Source organism: Leopardus geoffroyi, chromosome D1 (assembly GCF_018350155.1).
Source record: "Leopardus geoffroyi isolate Oge1 chromosome D1, O.geoffroyi_Oge1_pat1.0, whole genome shotgun sequence".
NCBI lineage: Eukaryota > Metazoa > Chordata > Mammalia > Carnivora > Felidae > Leopardus > Leopardus geoffroyi.
Window position 1 is genome coordinate 114579513 of NC_059329.1, and position 18183 is coordinate 114597695.

The following is an 18183-nucleotide window of genomic DNA, read 5'->3' on the forward strand; positions in this document are numbered from 1 at the left end:
TGAGGAGATATCCGGGGTGTGAGGGGACATCCGGGGTGTGACAGGACATCCTGGGCCGTGTGATGAACTGTCCCGCAGTAGGGAGCGGGGCGTCGAGGCCGCCCTCCGCCCCCATCCCCCGCCACGCCCCGCGCCGGCTCCCCGGCTGGGCGGGCCTGGCCTAGAAGCCGCCGGGACTACGCGTCCCAGCAGGCGGCGCGCGGCGCGTCACTTCCGGCGGCGCCCGCGGCGCGCGTGTGGGAGTGTGCGAGCGAGTGTTTACTTCCGGCCGCCGCCGCCGCCGCCGCGGGCTGAGGGCCGAGCGTGTCGGGCGGCGGGCCCCGAGCAGCCATGGACTGGCTCATGGGGTGAGTGGGGCGGCGGGGCAGGCGGGCCGGGGCGGCGGGGCGCGCTGCGGGCGGCACGGGGTCGGGGCGGCGGGCCCGGGCGCAGCGGGCCGGCCGGGCGAGGGGCGTCTCCTCGGGGACGGGGCGGCGGACGGGAGCTGCCGGCCGCGGGGCTGCGGCGGCGGCCGGCCCGGGCAGGACGGACAGGCGCCCGCCCCCGGTGACCGGCGCAGGTCCGGCGGCCGCGGCTCGCCGCTGGGCGGGGGGAGGGGGGGGTGTTGGGGGAGCGGCCGGGGCTGCTCTCGCCGGCCGCCGCGGGGAGCCGGCCGTGGAAGAAAGAAGTGTGTCGCCGGCCGGGGACGCTCCGCGGGGGAGGGGGCGGCGGGCACAGCGGGCCCCCGGTGCTGGCGCGTCCGCCGGCGGCGGGGCCCGGGCGGCGGGGGCCGGAGGGCGGGGTGCGAAGCAGGGCGGTCCGGGCGGCGGCGGCGGCGGCGGCACGCTGGCCTTCCGTCCCGCCGGCCCTGCGCGCGGCTGGAAACCCGGGAAGCACAGCGTGGCGTCGTCTCCAGAAGTTGCTCTCCCCGAAGCGAGCTCGGGTGAAAACTTTTTTGTCTTTGAGGAACGAGAGGGGCGGGTGCTTTTCACCCGGTGGCGCGGCCCTCGTGCGTCCCCGCCCGACGCTCCTAGCGCCCCCTCCCCCGCCCTGCCGCCCCCGGGGGCTGGGCTGGCAGCGCGCAGGTGGAGGTGCCCGGCCGACCCCGCAGACCCGGCAGGGGGGCGAATGGGCTTCGTGTCCGGGTCCGCGCAGGGCCGGGGGGCGGGGTGGGGGTGGGGGTGGGGGGGGACGGCGTGCCCCTGCCCGGCCCGCAGGTCGGCCGCGCGGGCCAGTGACGGGGAGACCGGCGGAGGTGGGCACGGGAGGGATGGATCCAGAGGCCAGAGAGAAGTTCGAGCTCGGCAGGGGAAGGCCTGGGCCCAGAGGGCAGGGCTCGGGCCGCGTGGGTCGGCCCAGGGGACCGGCGGCGTGGGGGGGGCGGGGGGGGGGGGGACGCTCCGCTGGCCGCCTGGACAGGCCGGCCTCCGTCCTGCGCCTGCTGCTTGGCGGCGGTGTGCCTTCACGCCGTCAGGTCACGCCTCCAGACCTGCTTTTCGAACGCCGTCCGGGACCTGGAAATGGCAGCGCTCGCGGGCCAGGTCCGGGGAGGTAGACCGAGGCGGCGGCGAAGAGCGCTTGGCGCGGGGCTGGGCCCTGGCGACCGTGGGCTGCGGCAGGACGGGGATGCGTTTTGTGGGAGGCCTTTGTACCCCACAGGCGCGGAGGGTCGAGGGCAGGCGGCCGCGTTTGCTTATTTGGACCCTCGGACGCTCTCTGCGTGGATAGGCCGCCCCGAGCGTGGGGTTGTTGAGGGAGCGGCCGACTGTTTCGTCGTCTGCGTGGGATCGCTCGGCGCGCCGGCCCACGCGGAGCGGGTCCTGCGTGCCGAACACCCGCCGGCAGGCGGTCTTTTAAACCGAGTTCCGTGCTTTGTGCCCCTTCAGTCGTCGCGGCCAACGTCCAGAAGCTGACCACAGTTAGGCTAACCGGGCACTGTTCTCGAGGCCCTGGGCGAGACTGCAGCCGGGGGGGCGGGGGCGCAGTAAGGTCGTCGGAGCCCTCGCCTGCGGGGTCCCTTGCTGAAGAGGCTGGTCCACGTGCTGCAGGAAGACCGCTCTGAAAGGGACGGGGCTTGGAGCCGCTGCTTCCTCGGGCCTCGGGAAGGGCAGGAGCGTTTCCTGCCGCCCGGCTGTGAGACTGGCGGTTCCGAGAGGACACTAGAGGTCTCGGCAGAGGGATTCGGACGGGGTCTGGTTATCTGTGCGTGTGCGTTTTTAGGTCAGTGGACTGTGTATCGCAGGTGGTGAATCGGAAGTTCTTCAGCAGTTCCTTAACCGCGGACCTCCCGCCCCTTTAAAGAAAAGTGGCACGGTTTCAGTTGTCACGCAGTGACGTCCCTCCAGAGCTGGTCATCCTAGGACGTGAGAGCCGGGAGGGCCCGGTGCCCTGTGCCCCTCCCGCACGTTTACTGAGCACCTGCCGTGGGAAAGGAGGATGCCGAGGCCTTGGCTTTCCAGCTGCAGAGGGAGTGAGCAGCACGGACCCCAGGTGGCCCTCCCGCTGGTCTCTCCTGGAGGTGAGCCCGCCCACGGCGGGTGAAGAAGCTTGTCCTGCCAGGCGCCTTCTGCGTGCTCAGTGCCGGGGCTTTAGTCGCCCATTAGTCCTTTCTCTGGTTTTCAACTTGGAAGAATTGAGGAAGTGTGTTATTTTTTTTTTTACCGTTCCTTGATATTTTTCTTAATTCACACCATTATCAACCAGCTAGTCTGAACTACAGTTCTCTTATGTTTTAAACAGTTTTTCTTCTTTTTTAAGAAAGTTTCTTTGCGATGGTTCATCTCGGGTGACAAAGCGTGGACTCAACTGTAGTGGCAAGCACCGCTCCCGCCCTCTGTGCTGGCAGCTGTCACAGGCGGAGCAGCCAACGGACGCACTTGTCTGTCACAGCAAGTGCGCTGCTGAGTAACACCGGCGGCCTTATCTGAGGAAAGGGAGGTCTTGCCGGAAACCTGCGCGGGAAGTTGAGAACAGCGCCGGCGTGTCACGACTTGCCGTGGGAGTTCGCTGGGACTTGACTTGGAGGAGAGTTTTGCGATGCGTAGCTTGCCTCCGTGTGTTTTACTGCGCGTTTCCTCTGCTTGGCGTGGAGCTGGCTCGTGAGCTAGGTGTAGAGTAACTTTTCTTTCTTTTTTTCAAGAGTAATTTCTGACTTGAGAAGGGTCACCGCTTCTCGTGTGGCTGCCTCGTAAGTCCTTGGCGATCTCCGTCCTGGACAGTTGATGACGGGGGAGGAAGTGAGCCCCAGAAGAGACGCTGCGTGAGCTATGTCAGACTCCGCGTGGTCCCAGACAGTGAGGAGCCCTGCACGTAGTGGGGAGTGGTTTGGGGGAAAACTTTTGTCTTTAACTGGCAGTGACGGGCATTTGTGAGCAGACGGTAAGAGTGCAGTTTAGTTTTTAGCCAACAGAAAGCACAGTCCAGAAGCTTCTGAGTATCTGGGAACGTAGAAGAGGAAATGCACTTCCTCCCACTTCTGAGTGGGGGGAGCACCTCCGCCCTCCCGCTGGTCGTGGGCGAGGCCGACGGGGTGAAGTTTGCAGGGACATGCCCGCCCTCCACCCTGCAGACTGGGCCCAGAGCCAGGGCAGGGGCAGGCGCACACCAGCCCCCTTCCTGGGGCTGTGGCCGCCCTGTTGTTCTTCGAGCGGCGGATGAGGTGGGTGACGTCCGTAGCTCAGAGCTCTCCGGCTCTGGCAGGAGATCCGCCTCCGGTGTTGGCAGTTTAACGCAGACCACGATGGAAGTTGGCGCTCCTGGTCAGCCAGCAGGCATTTCTAGATGGCCACGGGGCTCTCTGGCCCGTCTGGCTTGGCCTTCGGAATCTTGTGCTCAGTCGAGGGAGATAATTCCTGTGTACGTGTACCTATGCAGGATTTGAATGGGGTGTTGATGACTTTTTCTTTGCACTTTGGCTCATGGGACGACTGGCCTGGGACTGACCACCAGATCTGATCGTGTGGACACCCAGACTGGACTTGCCTGGGTCGCCAGGCTTTTTTTTTGTTTGTTTTAACAGCCTCGTCGAGGTATAATTTACACGGCGCAGAGTTCACTTGTTTTAAGTGCACAATTGGGTGACTTTCAGTGAAAGCACAGAGCAGTGTAGCCATCAGCACAGCTCGGTATGCCAGTGTTGCCATCGCCCCGAAGGAGCCTCGTGACCATCGGCGGTCACTCCCTTTCCCCAGCCCTGGGTAGTCACTGACTGACTTTCTCTAGATCCGCCTGTTCTGAGAGTCTCCCGTAAGTGGAATCACAACGCGTGGTCTTCTGTGGCTCTTCACTTAAGCGTAGCGTTTAAAAGTTTGCTCACGTTGTGCGTGGATCAACCATCAGTCCTTTTCACGGCCAGGTGACATTCTGGGGTACGGAGATACGCACACTTTGCCTCTCTGTCGGTGGTCTGGGTTGTTCCCACTGTTGGTCGATCGTGAGTGATGCTGCGGTGACCCAGCCTTTTCTGACGGTGAGTTGGGCCACTTCCTCAGCTGAGGTTACCTTCGGGTCCTGACGGCATCCACTGTCCGCTGTGGGCCGGGCCCTGTGCTTCCGAGATCAAGGAGACAGTCTTTGCTTTGTCAGGCTGGGAGAGGAGGGCCGCGGACACTGGTGACCCAGCGTGGAGGGGTGAATGAAGTGGAGTGGGGTGGGGAGGCCAGGCCGGGAGGGTGGCTCAGAGCAGGGGAGCTCATGTGGGGAGATGCGTAGGAGTTTTCCAAGCAGAAAGGAAGGACTGTGGCCCGGGCGTGTGCAAAGGCACGGAGGCATCGACGGAAAAGCTGTCTTCCAGCTGGCGACCCCCTCGGAAGCTGTGGTCGTGGAGCTTCCGGGAACGGCCGCGGTGCAGACGGCTCCACCCGGGCGGCTGTTTGGGCCCGGGCTTGCCGAACTCCTTGGCTGCGGCCGCTGGTGCGTTCAGATTCCCGTTAACACGAACCCCTTTGTGGGGTGAGCCCGTGCGCCTGGGTGCTCTCAGCGGCGCCTCATTTCTCATTTGTCCTCCCGCTTGGGGTATCCCCTGGGAGCTTTGCAGGGAGCGTCCCAGCAGCTGTGCCTCTGCGGGGAGACGGGACGCGCACTCACCAGTGGCGCTGCAGACAGGCTCTGCCGGCGACGGGGGTTGTGGCCTGGGAGGGCCCCGGGCCACCCTGGTGGACGCTGCTCTTCCCACTAGGTGCCACCGCCTGGTGCTTGCTCACCAAGGCCTCTTCCCCAGAACCCAGAAAAGCCAGACAGCACTGGGGGGGCTGGCTGCCAGACCTTGTCAGGAGCTGGCGGTGGCTTGGGAGGGGCTCACTTGGTACAACGGGGCTGTTGTTCGCTCTAAGGCCTGCCGTGGGAGGGAGCCGTGTGGTTCGGGAAGGTGGGTGCCGGGGGCCTCGGCGGGGGTGCCTGTGCCGGTGTTCCTGTGGTCGCGGTGTCTCCTGCTTCGTCCTGGGAACCGACAGGCTCTTGGCTTTGTCGTGAATGTGCTCGTGTGGCCTGTGAGGTGCTCGGTGAGGCGCTCTCTGCACTTTTTGGACACATGGATGCTGGGAGCTAGTCAGGGAGCTGGTCTCGGGCCCCGCCCGTGACTTGTGTGTGTGCCTTTCCTCCCGTCAGTGTCAGCCTGTCCGGAAAAGGAGGTGGCGCGTGCTGTTCCTGTCCGACTTGGCAGGAGTGCCGCCCTTCTTTGTCTCCCGTGTTTGTTTTTCTTCCAGGACAGGACTGCTCCTGGCTGGGCACGCCCACCGGCGCCGGGAGCTGCTCTGTAGAACAGTGCGTGGAGACGTGGACGTAGGAAGAGGTGAAACCAAGGAGTGAACTGTGGAGGCCTAAAGAGGAGAGAGGGAGGTGCTGGGTGGGGTGTCCAGGCCACGTATGAGCTGTGGCACTGTTCTTGTGTAGAGCCGTGTGGCTTTGGGCGGTGACCGCATTCACGTTGTCACCTTCTGGTTCCTTTCTCTTTGAAGACGGTTTCCTTTGCTAGCTCGAGAGAGCTGACAGTGCACGGCTGCTGGGGTGGGACATACTCTCCTCCTTCCTGCAGCTGTTCCTGGGCACATCCCTGGGAGAGCGGGGTGTGTAGTTACAACCTGTCGCACCTTTTTGTTTGTTTGTTTGCTTGCTTGTTGGGGATGTCGTTGCTAAGTTGGGTCACGGTGGTGACTTTTGGTGTTAGTTGAGCATTTCTGTGTAGGGTGAGGGCAGGGAGCTCCCGCAGGGGCACGCACCTTCTCCCCCAAAAGGCAGGCTGACCGTTGGCAAGCAGGGAGGTGTGCCCTCGTTCCCCTTAGGGTCAGGGGACCTCTCCCCTCCAGCCTTTGCACCAGGCTGGCCCTGGGCTGGCAGACTGTTCTCTCCCAGAGAACGGCGCCTCTGGCGTCCCGTGGTCTCGGGGCTCGGCCTGCACTGCCCGTGCTCACCAAAGTGGCCAGCCCCCCACTTCACTGGCCAGCAGGGAGACCCTCCCCAACCCCAAACGGCTTACTGGTCTGACCCCCAGCAGTATTGTGGGTGGCTTAGCCAGGTTGTGGATGTGTGGCCCACATCCAGTCCTGGGGTCCAGTGGACTTGGCCCCATCGTGCCAGGTAAATGTGTCTCTTTTCTTGGGCTTTGGGTGGTGCCTGTTGCTGTGAAATCAACCCCAGAACTTAGTGGCTCCGAACAAGGACCACCATTTCTCTCAACTCTGGGTTGATGGGTGGGGCCTCAGTTTCCCCATATGGCCTCTCTGCGTGTGGACTCCGGAGCAGCATTCTCAAACTTTTTGGTCTCAGGCTCCCCTTACATTCTTAAAAATTATCGGGTTTAGGGGTGCCTCAGTCGGTTACGTGTCTGACTTTGGCTCAGGTCACGATCTCACGGTTTGTGAGTTCAAGCCCCGTGTCGGGCTCAGTGCTGACAGCTCGGAGCCTGGAGCCTGCTTCGGATTTGGTGCCTCCCTCTGTCTCTGTCCCTCCCCTGCTGGTGCTCTGTCTCTCAAAAATAAATAAACCTTGAAAAAAAATGATTGGATTTATGTGGGTTGTAGCTAACAATATTTACGTATTAGCGAATAAAATAAATTTACGATATTCTTTAATTCACTTAAAGAGAATAGTAAACCCAGTGTATGTCAACGTAAGTTGTTTTCAGTTAAAAAGTAACTATGTTTTGCAGAATACAAAGCATGAGAAGAATGATCCAACTTTTTGCAAATCTCGTGAGCTGGATCCCTATATCTCCTTTTGGGTTCGTTCCGTTATAATCTTACAAGTCACGTAGCTTCTGGAAAGCTCCGCTGTACACGGGTGAGAGGATGGGACTGAGCGGCAGGTACGTCTTCAGGTTGTCATGAGAAGAGCTTTAACCGTGGCCCCCCAGGTCACACTTCAAGCACCGTGACAGGGGCTCTCTACGCGGCCTTGCTGCAGCAGGAGAGCCACGGTGGAAGCTGTCAGAAGACGAGTGTCGGCTCTGCTGTGTCGGTCAGACAAGTCACGGGGCCACCCAGATGTGGTGGGAGGGGACAGACTCTCCCTCCCGAAGCGGGGAGGGCTGCCGGCAGCCCCATCTGCAGACCAGGGGGCATGGGAACGTGGGGCCGGTTATTGCTGGAAGTCCGGGTGTCCGGGTGCACGGCCGCTGTCCTGCAGAGGTGCTGAGCCCGTGTGGCCCCGGGGCAGCTGCTGCAGGTGTGAGTCCTGGCGCCACAGCTTGTTTAGGGCCCCGGAGCCTCTGTTTCTTCATCTGCGACACGGCCCGAGTCGTCACCTTCCTGGCAGCGCTCGGGGGGTTTTGTGAGGCGTCCGCGTGTGGTGTGGGTACACCTCGGGCAGCTGTTGTAGGGAACCCCCCTCCCCCAGCTGAGACGGGGCTTAGCACCGGCCGGGTCTGAGAACTCATTTCCGGGCCTGCGGTTTCTTCCTGGAGACCTGGGGGTGGGCTGGTGTGCGAGCGGTCCCTGCCCTGCCCGCCCCCGGCCTTGGTGCCAGCTATGGTGGCCAGTGTGGGAGCGGTCCTGTCCTGCCCCCCCACCCCCCCACCCCCAACCCCGGGTGCGGGCTGCGGTGGCCGGCATACGTGCTCAGCACCCTAGCGGGGCCGGGTACACGTGAGGTGCACACGGCTCGCCATCCCGGCTGCTTCCCTCCCAGCTTGTCTGCCCCGAGAACCTCACCGCACCGCAGCCTCTAGAGCTCCGCTGTCACCTTGCGCGTCACCTTGTCCCTATCACCTCTGTCCTGTTCTCGGAGAGCTGCTGTTATGTGCGGTTAGGCCTCGTGTCCCGGTCCCTAGGGAGAGCCCGGTCGGATGAGCACACCATCCTGCGGGTACGGCTGCTCTTGGGACTGCAAGGTCGGCTCCTGGAGCGTGACCCCGGGGTCCTGTGGCGGGTCTGGCTCTCAGGGCGACCGTGGGCAGAGGGCGAGGGTTCGGGGGCTCGGTGCTCTCTGGAGACTGCGTGACCCCATCCCCGAGCAGAGAGTGCCTTCCGTCTGTGACCTGCCGGTTCCCGGTCCCACGGGGCCTGAGTGGGGGGATGTCATCCCGCCACGCTTGCCTTCCCTGCCAGATGCCAGCGCCTCTGCTGACAAAACCCCAGCGTCGTCAGAAGGGCGCCGGCACACCCCGTTTGCCGTCTCCTGCCTCCACCTTTGTGCCGTGGGTGTTGCCGGCTCATCCCTCTCATTCCGTGCCCCGTGCCTGTCCTGACACCGTCACACGCTGGCCCGCACAGGATGCCGTGGCACCGGGTAGCGACGGCGGACCGTGGCCTTCGTGATCAATGACGTGGGTGCTGTGGCCGCTTCTTCCCTGTGCTCTACCGCTTTCTGGGTTGTGAGCATGTTCCTGCTGCCAAAGAGGGGAGGCTGAGAGGGCGCTGGCCTCACCGAGAGCGGCTCTTCATCACCCTGCCGTTTGAGAGGAGCACGCCTGCCCCCCGCTCGTTCACGTTTCCCTCCGTCCGGGCTCCCCACGGCCATTGTGCCCAGTATTTTTCCCATAGCGGACTCCTCATTTCCTTCTCCTGCTGCCCCCCTCTGGGGGCAGCCGCCCTCCGCCCCCCGGGCCCTCCACAGGTGGACTCTTGTCACACTTCCCTCCTGGGCTGGGGGGGCCGTGCCAGGTCCTCCCCACCTCCTGTGCCGCCCCAGCGCTGAGACCCTGCCTCTTGCCCTCACTCAGCTCTCCCCCTGTGCCTTTCGTTCTCCACCCTCTGTCCCCACCCCCCCGCCTTCCTCCCCATCCCCCACCACCACTTCCCTTCTTTCCCTTCATGTCTGGGCCTGGTGGGGGGCAGTCCCAGGGCAAGGCAGGAAGGTTCAGCAGCAGAGGCCGTGGCCCGTGGCCCTGCCTGTCCACGGGCAGCCCCTAAAAGGAGACACCTGCTTTGGCATGAGCGACGCGTGGCGTGTCTGGTCCTGAGTGAGCAGCCCGTGGTCCGTGGCTGGGCTCCGTCAGCTGGGCTCCATCTGGGGGAGCACTTGAACTGAGCCTGCTTCGGGATGCACGAGGGGTATATATGACCTGAGGTTAGGCTTATCTCTAAACCCGGGTGGCCACTTCTCTAGCCGTGGAACAAAGGAGCAGGCCCAGCCCCGCGAGGCCAGCAGCACAGAAGTAGCTGCCGTATTCCTGGCAGTTTGTGAAAAGGTGGTGGCTTTCACATGCTTGTTCCTTCTTCCTGTCTGCCCCTCCCTGGGCAGGCCTTTGAGGGGGCCATGGGGACACTGGCCTCAGCTCGGTGCTTTAGTTGCTGTCAGTCAGGTGATTTGGCGAGACCCGGGGCCACCCCAGCTACACTCCACGGGACGGAGGCTGTCTCCCTCGTAGAACACACGTGGCCCGTCAGCATAGGTCGCAGAGCCAACGGCAAGTTCCATGGCTGTAGGGCGCCAGATCCCATGCTCAGAGCCTGTCGGCTTGGTCCAGCCTACCAGGTGGGCTCTGGCTTCTATACATGAATGTGGCCCCTTTGGCCCGTCCTGTGCATCCCTCGGGAACTGCGCTGTCGTGGAGGAGAGAGGATAACCAGGCATTATCACCAGCCCCAGCTACTCATTAAGTAGACGCTTCCAAAACAAATACGCCTCCAGGCTGCGGCTGTTTTTAAGGCTGTTCTCTACCTGTCTCCCCCTTACTGTGAGCCTGAGGTGCTAGGACAGCTGGGGGGAGAAAGGGGCTGACTGGGAGTCGCTTCCTGTGGTGTAGGTGGGCTGCTTGTGGCCCGTGTCCTTGAGGGCACGCAGCCTGGTGTCTCTCTGGAGGCAGAGCTAGATTTTCGAACGTGAGCAGCACCTGCCTGGCACAGCATTGGCCCAGTGAGTTGCCACTGCTAGGGTGCTCTGGCCCAGGGATGCCTTTGGGGAGGGGCTGCTCTCTGAACGTCTCATTTTAGGAAAAGCGCCTGGGAGGCTTGGGGGTTCCCAGCCTGCCCCCGGCCTGCTCCATTCAGCAGGATGTGAGTGCCCTGGCCTCAACCCCAGGCCACCAGCCAGCCTCAACGGAGGCCTCAGAGTGAAAGGGAAGGGAGACCCTGAACTGCAGAGGACACACAGTTGGGCACCAGAGGGGAGGGACAGGATGGGGATCAGGGAGGGCACTTGTGATGAGCGCAGGGCCACGTGTGGAAGTGCGGAATCACTCGATTGTACACCTCAAACTAACATTACGCGGTGTGTTAACTGGGATTTAAATAAAAACTTTAAAAAAGGGAAAGGGGGAAACGCCAGGCAGCAGGCTTCAGAGGGCGCAGCCTTCCTCTCCGACCTTCAGACTGCCCAGCCTTCCCTTCTGACCTTCAGAGCGCGCAGTCTTCCCCCCTGACCTTCAGAGCGCATAGCCTTCCCCTCTGACCTTCAGAGGGAGCAGCCTTACCCCCTGACCTTCAGTACGTCCAGCCTTCCCCCCTGACCTTCAGAGTGCGCAGCCTTCCCCCCCTGACCTTCAGAGCGCATAGCCTTCCCCTCTGACCTTCAGTACGTGCAGCCTTCCCCCCGACCTCCAGAGCACCTAGCCTTCCCCCCTGACAGTTGTACAGCGGCTTTAGAAGCCTCAACCAGCCCCTGCGGCAGGCCTCCCCTTGGGGTGGTTCACCCATTGAGTCACGCTGTCTGCTTAGCCCTGGCTTATCAAAGCAGACCCCTTTGACAGGTTCACAAGGACTGTCTCTAATTCAGAGAACGGGGGCCCCAGCATAATGTTCCTCAGTAGGGGAGGAGGGATGGGGTGCATGGGAGGTGATGTTTACTGAATGGGCCCCCTGGGTCTAGCCACATGGAGGGCACTGCAGGCTGATGGGAGACAGTTGGGTACCCCTGTCACTGCAGCTTTGTCTTGGTGGTGCCTTCCTAACAGCTGCTGGGGGCTGGGTGTGCAGGTGTGGGGAGTAGGGGTGGTCCTTACTAAGGTCCCTTATCCTCCTGGGCCTGTTACATTCTTTAGAAGTGGGAGTGATCGGGGCACCTGGGTGGCTCAGTCATTTAAGCGTCCGACTCTCGGTTTCAGCTCAGGTCGTGATCTCACAGTTTCATGGGTTTGAGCCCGACATTGGGCCATGTGCTGATGGTATGGAGCCTGCTTGGGATCCTCTCTCCCTCCCTCTCTTCCTCCCTTTCTCCCTCTCTCCCCCCCCCTTTCCCTCCCTCTCTCTCCCTCTCTTTCCCTCTCTCTCCCTCTCCCTCCCTCTCTCTCCCTCTCTCTCCCTCTCTCTCCCTCTCTCTCCCTTTCTCTCTGCCCGTCTGCTACTCACGCTGTCCCTGTCTCTCTCAAAATAAATAAACTTGAAAAAAAATGAAAAAAAAAAAAAGTGGGAGTGAGCCATTTTCCTGTCCTTTCTGAGTGGCGGCTGTGGTTATAAATGATGGAGAGTGCCCATGTGGAGTGCCTGGCACTGGGGTGGCCAGCGAGGGCGGGTGAGGGTGGCATTTTTACAAATGTCATTAGTTGTACTGGGAGGAGGGGTGGGACGCTCTGTGCTGGAAGCTCCTGGACATCCTCAGTCCCTCTGGCTGCTCAGAAGGATGGGCGTGTGCTGTTGGTCCTTTCTCAGACTAATTGCATGTGGTGGCCCAGCGTGGACACTGCAGACACGAGCTGACAGCACCAACTTGGTTTCTGAGCCCGCCAGGCTGTACCTCTGAAGCGTGGGGACTGACTCGCACTCACTTTTGGCCCTCAGAGCCTGGTACACTGGCACATTGAGCACCTGGTCCCTGCGGGAAGCGAGGGCCCATCCTGTCACCCCATCAGCATCCCACAGAGCCGGCCGCCGGTGGTCTCACCTGCTGGGGATGTTTTGGTTGGACACATTGCAAGGCTTGGGTGGGGGCTTCTGGCCCCTACAGCCTCACAGGCTGCAGGACAGCCTCACAGTGGGAAGGACTCCTCTCCAGGGGCCTTGTATGGTGGAACCAGCCTGGGCCAGGCCAACACCACATGGCTGTAGGGCATGAATCACAGGAGGTGCCCTGAGCAGTTGCGGCCCTGGTCCAGGGCTGCCCCCGTCCTTGACTGCTGTCTCCAGGTGCTGGTGATTGTCAGCCCTGAACGTGGGTCGGCAGAAAGGCCTCCGAGCCAGGCCCGAGGGGGCCTGTCATCCCAGAGTGGCTGCACTTCCTGGGCGGTTGGGTTGGGATGCGCTGGGGAAATGTGGGATGCATAAAAAGGATTTTGGGTGCCGTGGGGGCCGTCTTGGGGAGCCACCAGAGTAGACACGCGTGTGTTTGTGGTTTCTAGTGGCTGCGCCCTTTTGAGCTAATATCATGTCACCTGCGGAGAGTGCTCTTGAGGCCCAAGGAGGAGAAGGAGTAGTGGGTTCCAGGTGCAGAGGGGCACTGGGGTGCCGGGCCACCGTGTGGAAGCATGCAAGAAGGTGGAGGTCCACTTGGATCTAGGGGTCTAAGGAATTCCAAAGTCTCAGTTAAGAACACTCGTGAAGGGTTTCCCGGGTAGAGAGGCAACGGCACCCACTTGCTCACTCACTGCCTTGCGAGCACCACTGTGTGTTCCTTTGTGTTTCCTGCTGGTGTGCGAGGGAGCAGAGTGCCGGCTCCCGCGGAACTCGATTTCACAAGTCTGTTGTAGAAATATGAAAACACGGGAAACGTAGAAAACAAAAAGTGAGTGATCCTGCCGCCCAGAGACCGCAGTTAATGCTGGCGTCCTGCTGGGCCGGACTCTCCTGCAGCAGTCAGCAGTCGCCGGCAGGAGATCCTGGTGGCTGCCTGGGGACACTCCATAACTCACGTGGTTCTCTGTGGTTGCGTCTTGAGGATGTCTCCTCCAGGTTGAGTGGTGTTCTGCACACCCTTGCACATCACTCACTGTGCCCGATGTTGGCATTTCCTTGGGTAGAATTCCGGAAGGGGACTGGCGGGCTCCAAGAGCAGGGCCCGCAAGGGTCTCCCTGGAGAGGTTCTGCCCACCCACGTTCCCGACAGCATTAGCAGGCACTCGCCTCTGCTTTGTGGCCAGCTGCCTGTGTTATTCTTTTGTGAAAAATACCTCTGCCGCGTTGACAAGTAGGAAAGGGTGTTTGGCTGGAGCCCGGTTCCTTGAGGGGAGCTGGGGCTGACGTTCTCGTGCGCTGGGTCCGTGTGTTCTTGGCGAATCCTCGGTGTGCTCTTTGTGTGCTGAGTGGTCTAGCTTTCTTGTGACCGGCCTGGGTTCTGTACGTTCTGAGGGTATTAATCCCAAGTATTAAGATTTTAGAATTCTTTTTTTTTTTTTTTTTTCAACGTTTATTTATTTTTGGGACAGAGAGAGACAGAGCATGAATGGGGGAGGGGCAGAGAGAGAGGGAGACACAGAATCGGAAACAGGCTCCAGGCTCCGAGCCATCAGCCCAGAGCCTGACGCGGGGCTCGAACTCACGGACCGCGAGATCGTGACCTGGCTGAAGTCGGACGCTTAACCGACTGCGCCACCCAGGCGCCCCAAGATTTTAGAATTCTTAAAGAAACAAGAGCAAAGACAGAGCAGGGGCGGTGCTGCAGCCGGCGGGAGTGGGACCACCCCCCGACCCCCAGTGCCCCATTTCTTGCCGTTTCCCAGGGACATTCATTCTCCAGCAGAGCAGAGAGTGTGTGTGGCTGTGCTGCCCAGACCAGAGAACCCACAGAGGGTCAGGGTGTGCCAGGAGACCAGAATGGTAGCCGTGGGACAGCGGACACAGCAGTGTGTGAGCGTGTTTGGGCTGTGAGACTGAGCCCCACACCCTCTGCTAGGCTGTTCTGGGGTATAGCCTGGGGAGGGCCGTAGGCACAGACCAGAGCTTGGCCCTGTGCCCTGCCCTTTTCCTTCCTGGCTGATGCGTGGGGGGTGATCTCAGCATTCCGTTTTCTTGTGCAGCCTTTATCACTACCACCCCTCCTCATATGCACACGTGCGTGCGTTACTGGAACTGTGTGTACCATTTGGTTTGTTCTCCTGGGAAGACGTTCAGTTCATGTTGGTATCGTGAGCTGTTCAGGAGCCCCTTGCTTGCCGACTGCCTCCTTGGGGCTGAGCTACAGGGGTTATTGAGAAAGCATTGGGGCCAGAGGACAACGTGGAGAGTCCGGAACAGGGCTTTTCAAGATGCCCCTTGAGGAGCACTCATCGTCTGAGATGCTGGATGAGTTTGGGATGCCCTGGCTGAAGTCTGGGGTCCTCTGGGAAGCTCAGGGGTCAGCAGTAGTTTGGGCTGTGAGCAGTCCTAAGGAAGATCACCATATGAGCTGTCGGTACAGCTTGTGGGTCACACTCCCCCCACCATAGCCCTCTCCCAGTCCCTCTGCCCCATTTCCTCTTGGCTGTTGGGGTGAATGAACAAAGAAGGGCTGAGAAGGAATCCAGGCCGCTGCTGTCCTCACCATCCCCTGCCCTCCCACCAGCTGATGATGGGCCGCAGAGAGGAATCCTCCTGGGAGGCCTGGTGTCCTCGGGGCGGTGCTCCCAAAGTGTGTTTACTTCTTGCTGTGGACTGTGTCATATTCCCTCCTGTGCTGGGTGAACTGTGTGGTGGCCCACAGGGCAGAAGGTGGGCAGGGCCTAAGGCCGCATGAGCTTGTCTGAGAGTCACCGTCACGGGCTGTGCAGCTGAGCACCGTGGCTTCAGCAGGAGAACAGAGTGGGCACCTTTGTTGGTCCGGGACAGGGTTCCCTCCCTTCCCTGAGAGGGGCGTTTTGTGCTGCACTGGCTTTCCGCACCTGTGATAAAATACATTACAAGAGCTCCCCTTTCGGGTGGGCTTCATCTTCTCTCCCCAGGCCCCTGGGGAGCCTCTGCCGTACATGGTGTGGTCAGGGAGGAGGCAGCACCGAGGCGTTCTGAGCCTGCCAGCGGGCAGCTGGCGAGGTGAGTGCTGGCGGCAGGCGTGTGTCCCGTAGGCCCTGGCCTCGGTGGGGGGGAGGTGCTGGCACGGAGGCCTGGGTGCTCCTTCAGCGTAACGCCTGCAGCTCAGGATCTCGGGCACCGTGACTGCTCCCTGAGCCTCAGCACCCAGGTCACAGCCCCTGCCCTGCAGGACGGTTTGGGCTGGGACGTAGTTTGTAGCAGGTGCCCGGTGGTGGCAGGCATCCGCCTCGTCGTAATCAAGTTTACTGGTTTCAGAGAGACGGATGTGCGAAGCCCCGGAGGGTGCAGAGGCACCAGGGGCACACGGGAGTGCGTCTTATGGGTCACTTTGTAATCACACAGGCTGTCCCTGCTGCCTGCCTCCTGGAAGCAGGGCATCCAGGCTGAGCTCTCTGCTCTGATGTACAGAGGGGACTTGTTTCTGGCTTGCGCTGTGGTCTGGGGATGCACGTTTGCTCCTATGCTGTCAGAATGGAGACCCAGGCCTCAGCCAGCTGGGTTTCAAAATGCTTTGTAATTAAAATCCTTGTTTTCAAGTACATTCTGTTGTTCCTGCTGGGAAGGCCTCCTACCTTTTTGGCTGAAGGAGTGCTGGGCTCAGCTGAGTTCTGTTGAGAGTTCCTGGCGTTTGTAAGTCATGTCAAAATAAACGTGTTGTCTTGCTGTGACCTTGTGGGCTTTAGTGTACTTCCTCCAAGGCCGGCCGAGCGCACCTGTTGTTCAGTGACGTGGACTGTCAGCCCTGAGGTGTCGCACTCTGACCCTCTTTACGGGGCTCTGCGAGGAGTAAGGCTGTGGCCCGTGGACAGTGCTTTCTCCTGGGGGGCCTTTGCACCCTGGACCGTTTTCTCTCATCTGCTGCCTCCTCGCTATTTGGGGAGTAGCCTTAGTGGTTTGGGGAGTAGCCTTAGTGGTTTGCAGGCCCCTGAGGTCCGAGCTGTCGCCAGGATGGCAACAGGGCCCTTGGTTTGCCCGAAGAGCTTCCTGTCTCCTGACGTCTGAGCGAGAGTGAGGGCACAGCCCACTGCCCTCTGGTGGAGCTGGGGCCCAAGGCGGCCTTTGTGGGACTCAGTTCCGCTCACCCGGGCTCTAGGGCCCCGCCGAGCCCCTCACGCAGAGTTCCGGCCTGGACCTCTGAGGCCCGGGATGGAGGAGGGGGGATGGGAGGCCTCAGAAGAGGGTCTGTGCCAGGCGGTGCTGTGGCCCAGACCACTCCCTGCCCCGCTGACCCTTTCCTGCTGTGTGCCGGGGCCCTGGGCGGTCCCAGGGCAGCCCCCAGGTAGAGACCTCAAGGGTGCTGCAGTGCTTTTTTGGGATGGAGCGGCTCAGCTTTGTGCTTGCTGTCCTTGCACCTGGCATCTGGCTGTGCCCAGGAGAATTGTTGGCAGCAGCATACCGGCTGAGGGGCCTGAGGGGTCCCGCTGTCCTGTCCCCTGCGGCCTCCCGTTGTGTGCGGCAGGCTGCCTGCTTGTGTGAGCACGGCAGGGACACGTGGGTCAGGGCTGACCAAGAGCTAGCACTGGTGGCCAGAGGTGCCACCTTCGCTGTCCCGTAGACTCGCTGCGGCCCCTTCCCACCGCCAGCGTGTGCCTGGGGGCTGGTGTTCAGGTCCTAAGCTGTAGGCGCCCTGCCTGCCTGTGAGGACTGTGCTGCCTTGCCGGCCGGGGCGCTGTCCTGGCGTCTGGCTCCCGGTGGCACCCGGTCCCGCTGCACCTGCGGCGGTGGCCGCATTGTAGGAGCAGGTGCTGCTGTGCGGGACTCGGTGGCTGGGGTTTTCAGTGTCCTGGCCCTGTGCTGACCTGGCAGGGCGGGGACGTCGGCCGTACTTTCTTGGCCTCTGGTAGTCGGCACCTGTAGTGCTAGAGGTGACGAAGGTGCTGGGCTTGGGCTGGCTACCCCCTGGGGGAGCAGGGATGGGAGTAGGCAGTGGGAGTGGGGTGTGGTGTAGGGGCCGGAGCCAGGGTCCACAGAGCTGTGGCCTCTGAGTCTCTTCTGATGGCTTGTTTTTAGCCAGATGGTTCAGATGCAGGGTCAACACGCAGTACCTGTACGTGTCGCCAGTTGTCCCATTGGTTTTTTTAAGCTAATTCTGCTGTAACTGGAGTCACAAGGCGCTCCTGGTAACACAGCAGCTGGGAGAACAGTAATCATGGGGCCGTTCTTGCTCTCCGGAGCCAGGTACCCCTGCCAGGAGCCGCCCACGGGGACCCACGGTTTTCCATTTCTTTTGCAGAAGTCCGGGTCCTTTGATCTCTAATACAAACAATACAATGTCCCCTCAAATGACGTTTGCAGGAGTCTAGGGTGAAGATTGCACTCTTTGGCCTGTATGCCTGGGCCTAGGGCCTGTGCCGGGGAGGCCGTGTCCTGGCTGCTCACACACCCTGTGGTTCCGGCTCTAGGCTCAGTCCGGGGGCCAGTCTAGACGCCAGGACCTCATCAGGGCCATGGCTTTGCTGGGCTCCCTCCAGGCAGGCCCCAGGGCCCTGGGCTCTCTCAGACACAGGCACCCAGGTGTGGGGTTGGGGGCCGTATGTCCTTATCTCTGACTCCAATCTTCCAAGACCACCAGAGAGCAGATCGTGTCCTACTCCTGCTTAAAGGATCCTTTGTCAAGTTTCCCATCTCCCTCCCGCTCCCACCCCGTGCCCACCCCACAGGTACCTGTTGTATTGCAGCCTGGTCAGCCCCCCATGTGCCCTCTTCCGCTGAGACCCCTGGCCCACGCTCACGCTGTCTCCGTGGCCTGGCGAGTCTCTCGCTGCCTGTTTTCTGAAGAACACGTACACATGGCCAACGGATACAGAAAAAGAAGCGCCACATCACTCATCGTCAGGGAGGTGCACATCAAAACTGCCCTGAGCTGTGACCTCACACCTGCCAGAATGATGATCAT

At 61.4% G+C, this 18183-nt stretch overlaps 1 protein-coding gene across 1 annotated transcript in view; it reads left to right on the forward strand.

Moving 5' to 3' along the window:
• The first annotated feature begins 221 nt into the window (after positions 1-221).
• Positions 222-18183, forward strand: part of MOB2 (MOB kinase activator 2) — a 75382-nt gene continuing 57420 nt past the window's right edge. Inside the window, exon 1 of the mRNA XM_045486374.1 lies at positions 222-347. Coding sequence (XP_045342330.1) covers positions 331-347 — 17 coding nt within the window. The 5' untranslated portion in view covers positions 222-330. The remainder of the gene's footprint in view (positions 348-18183) is intronic.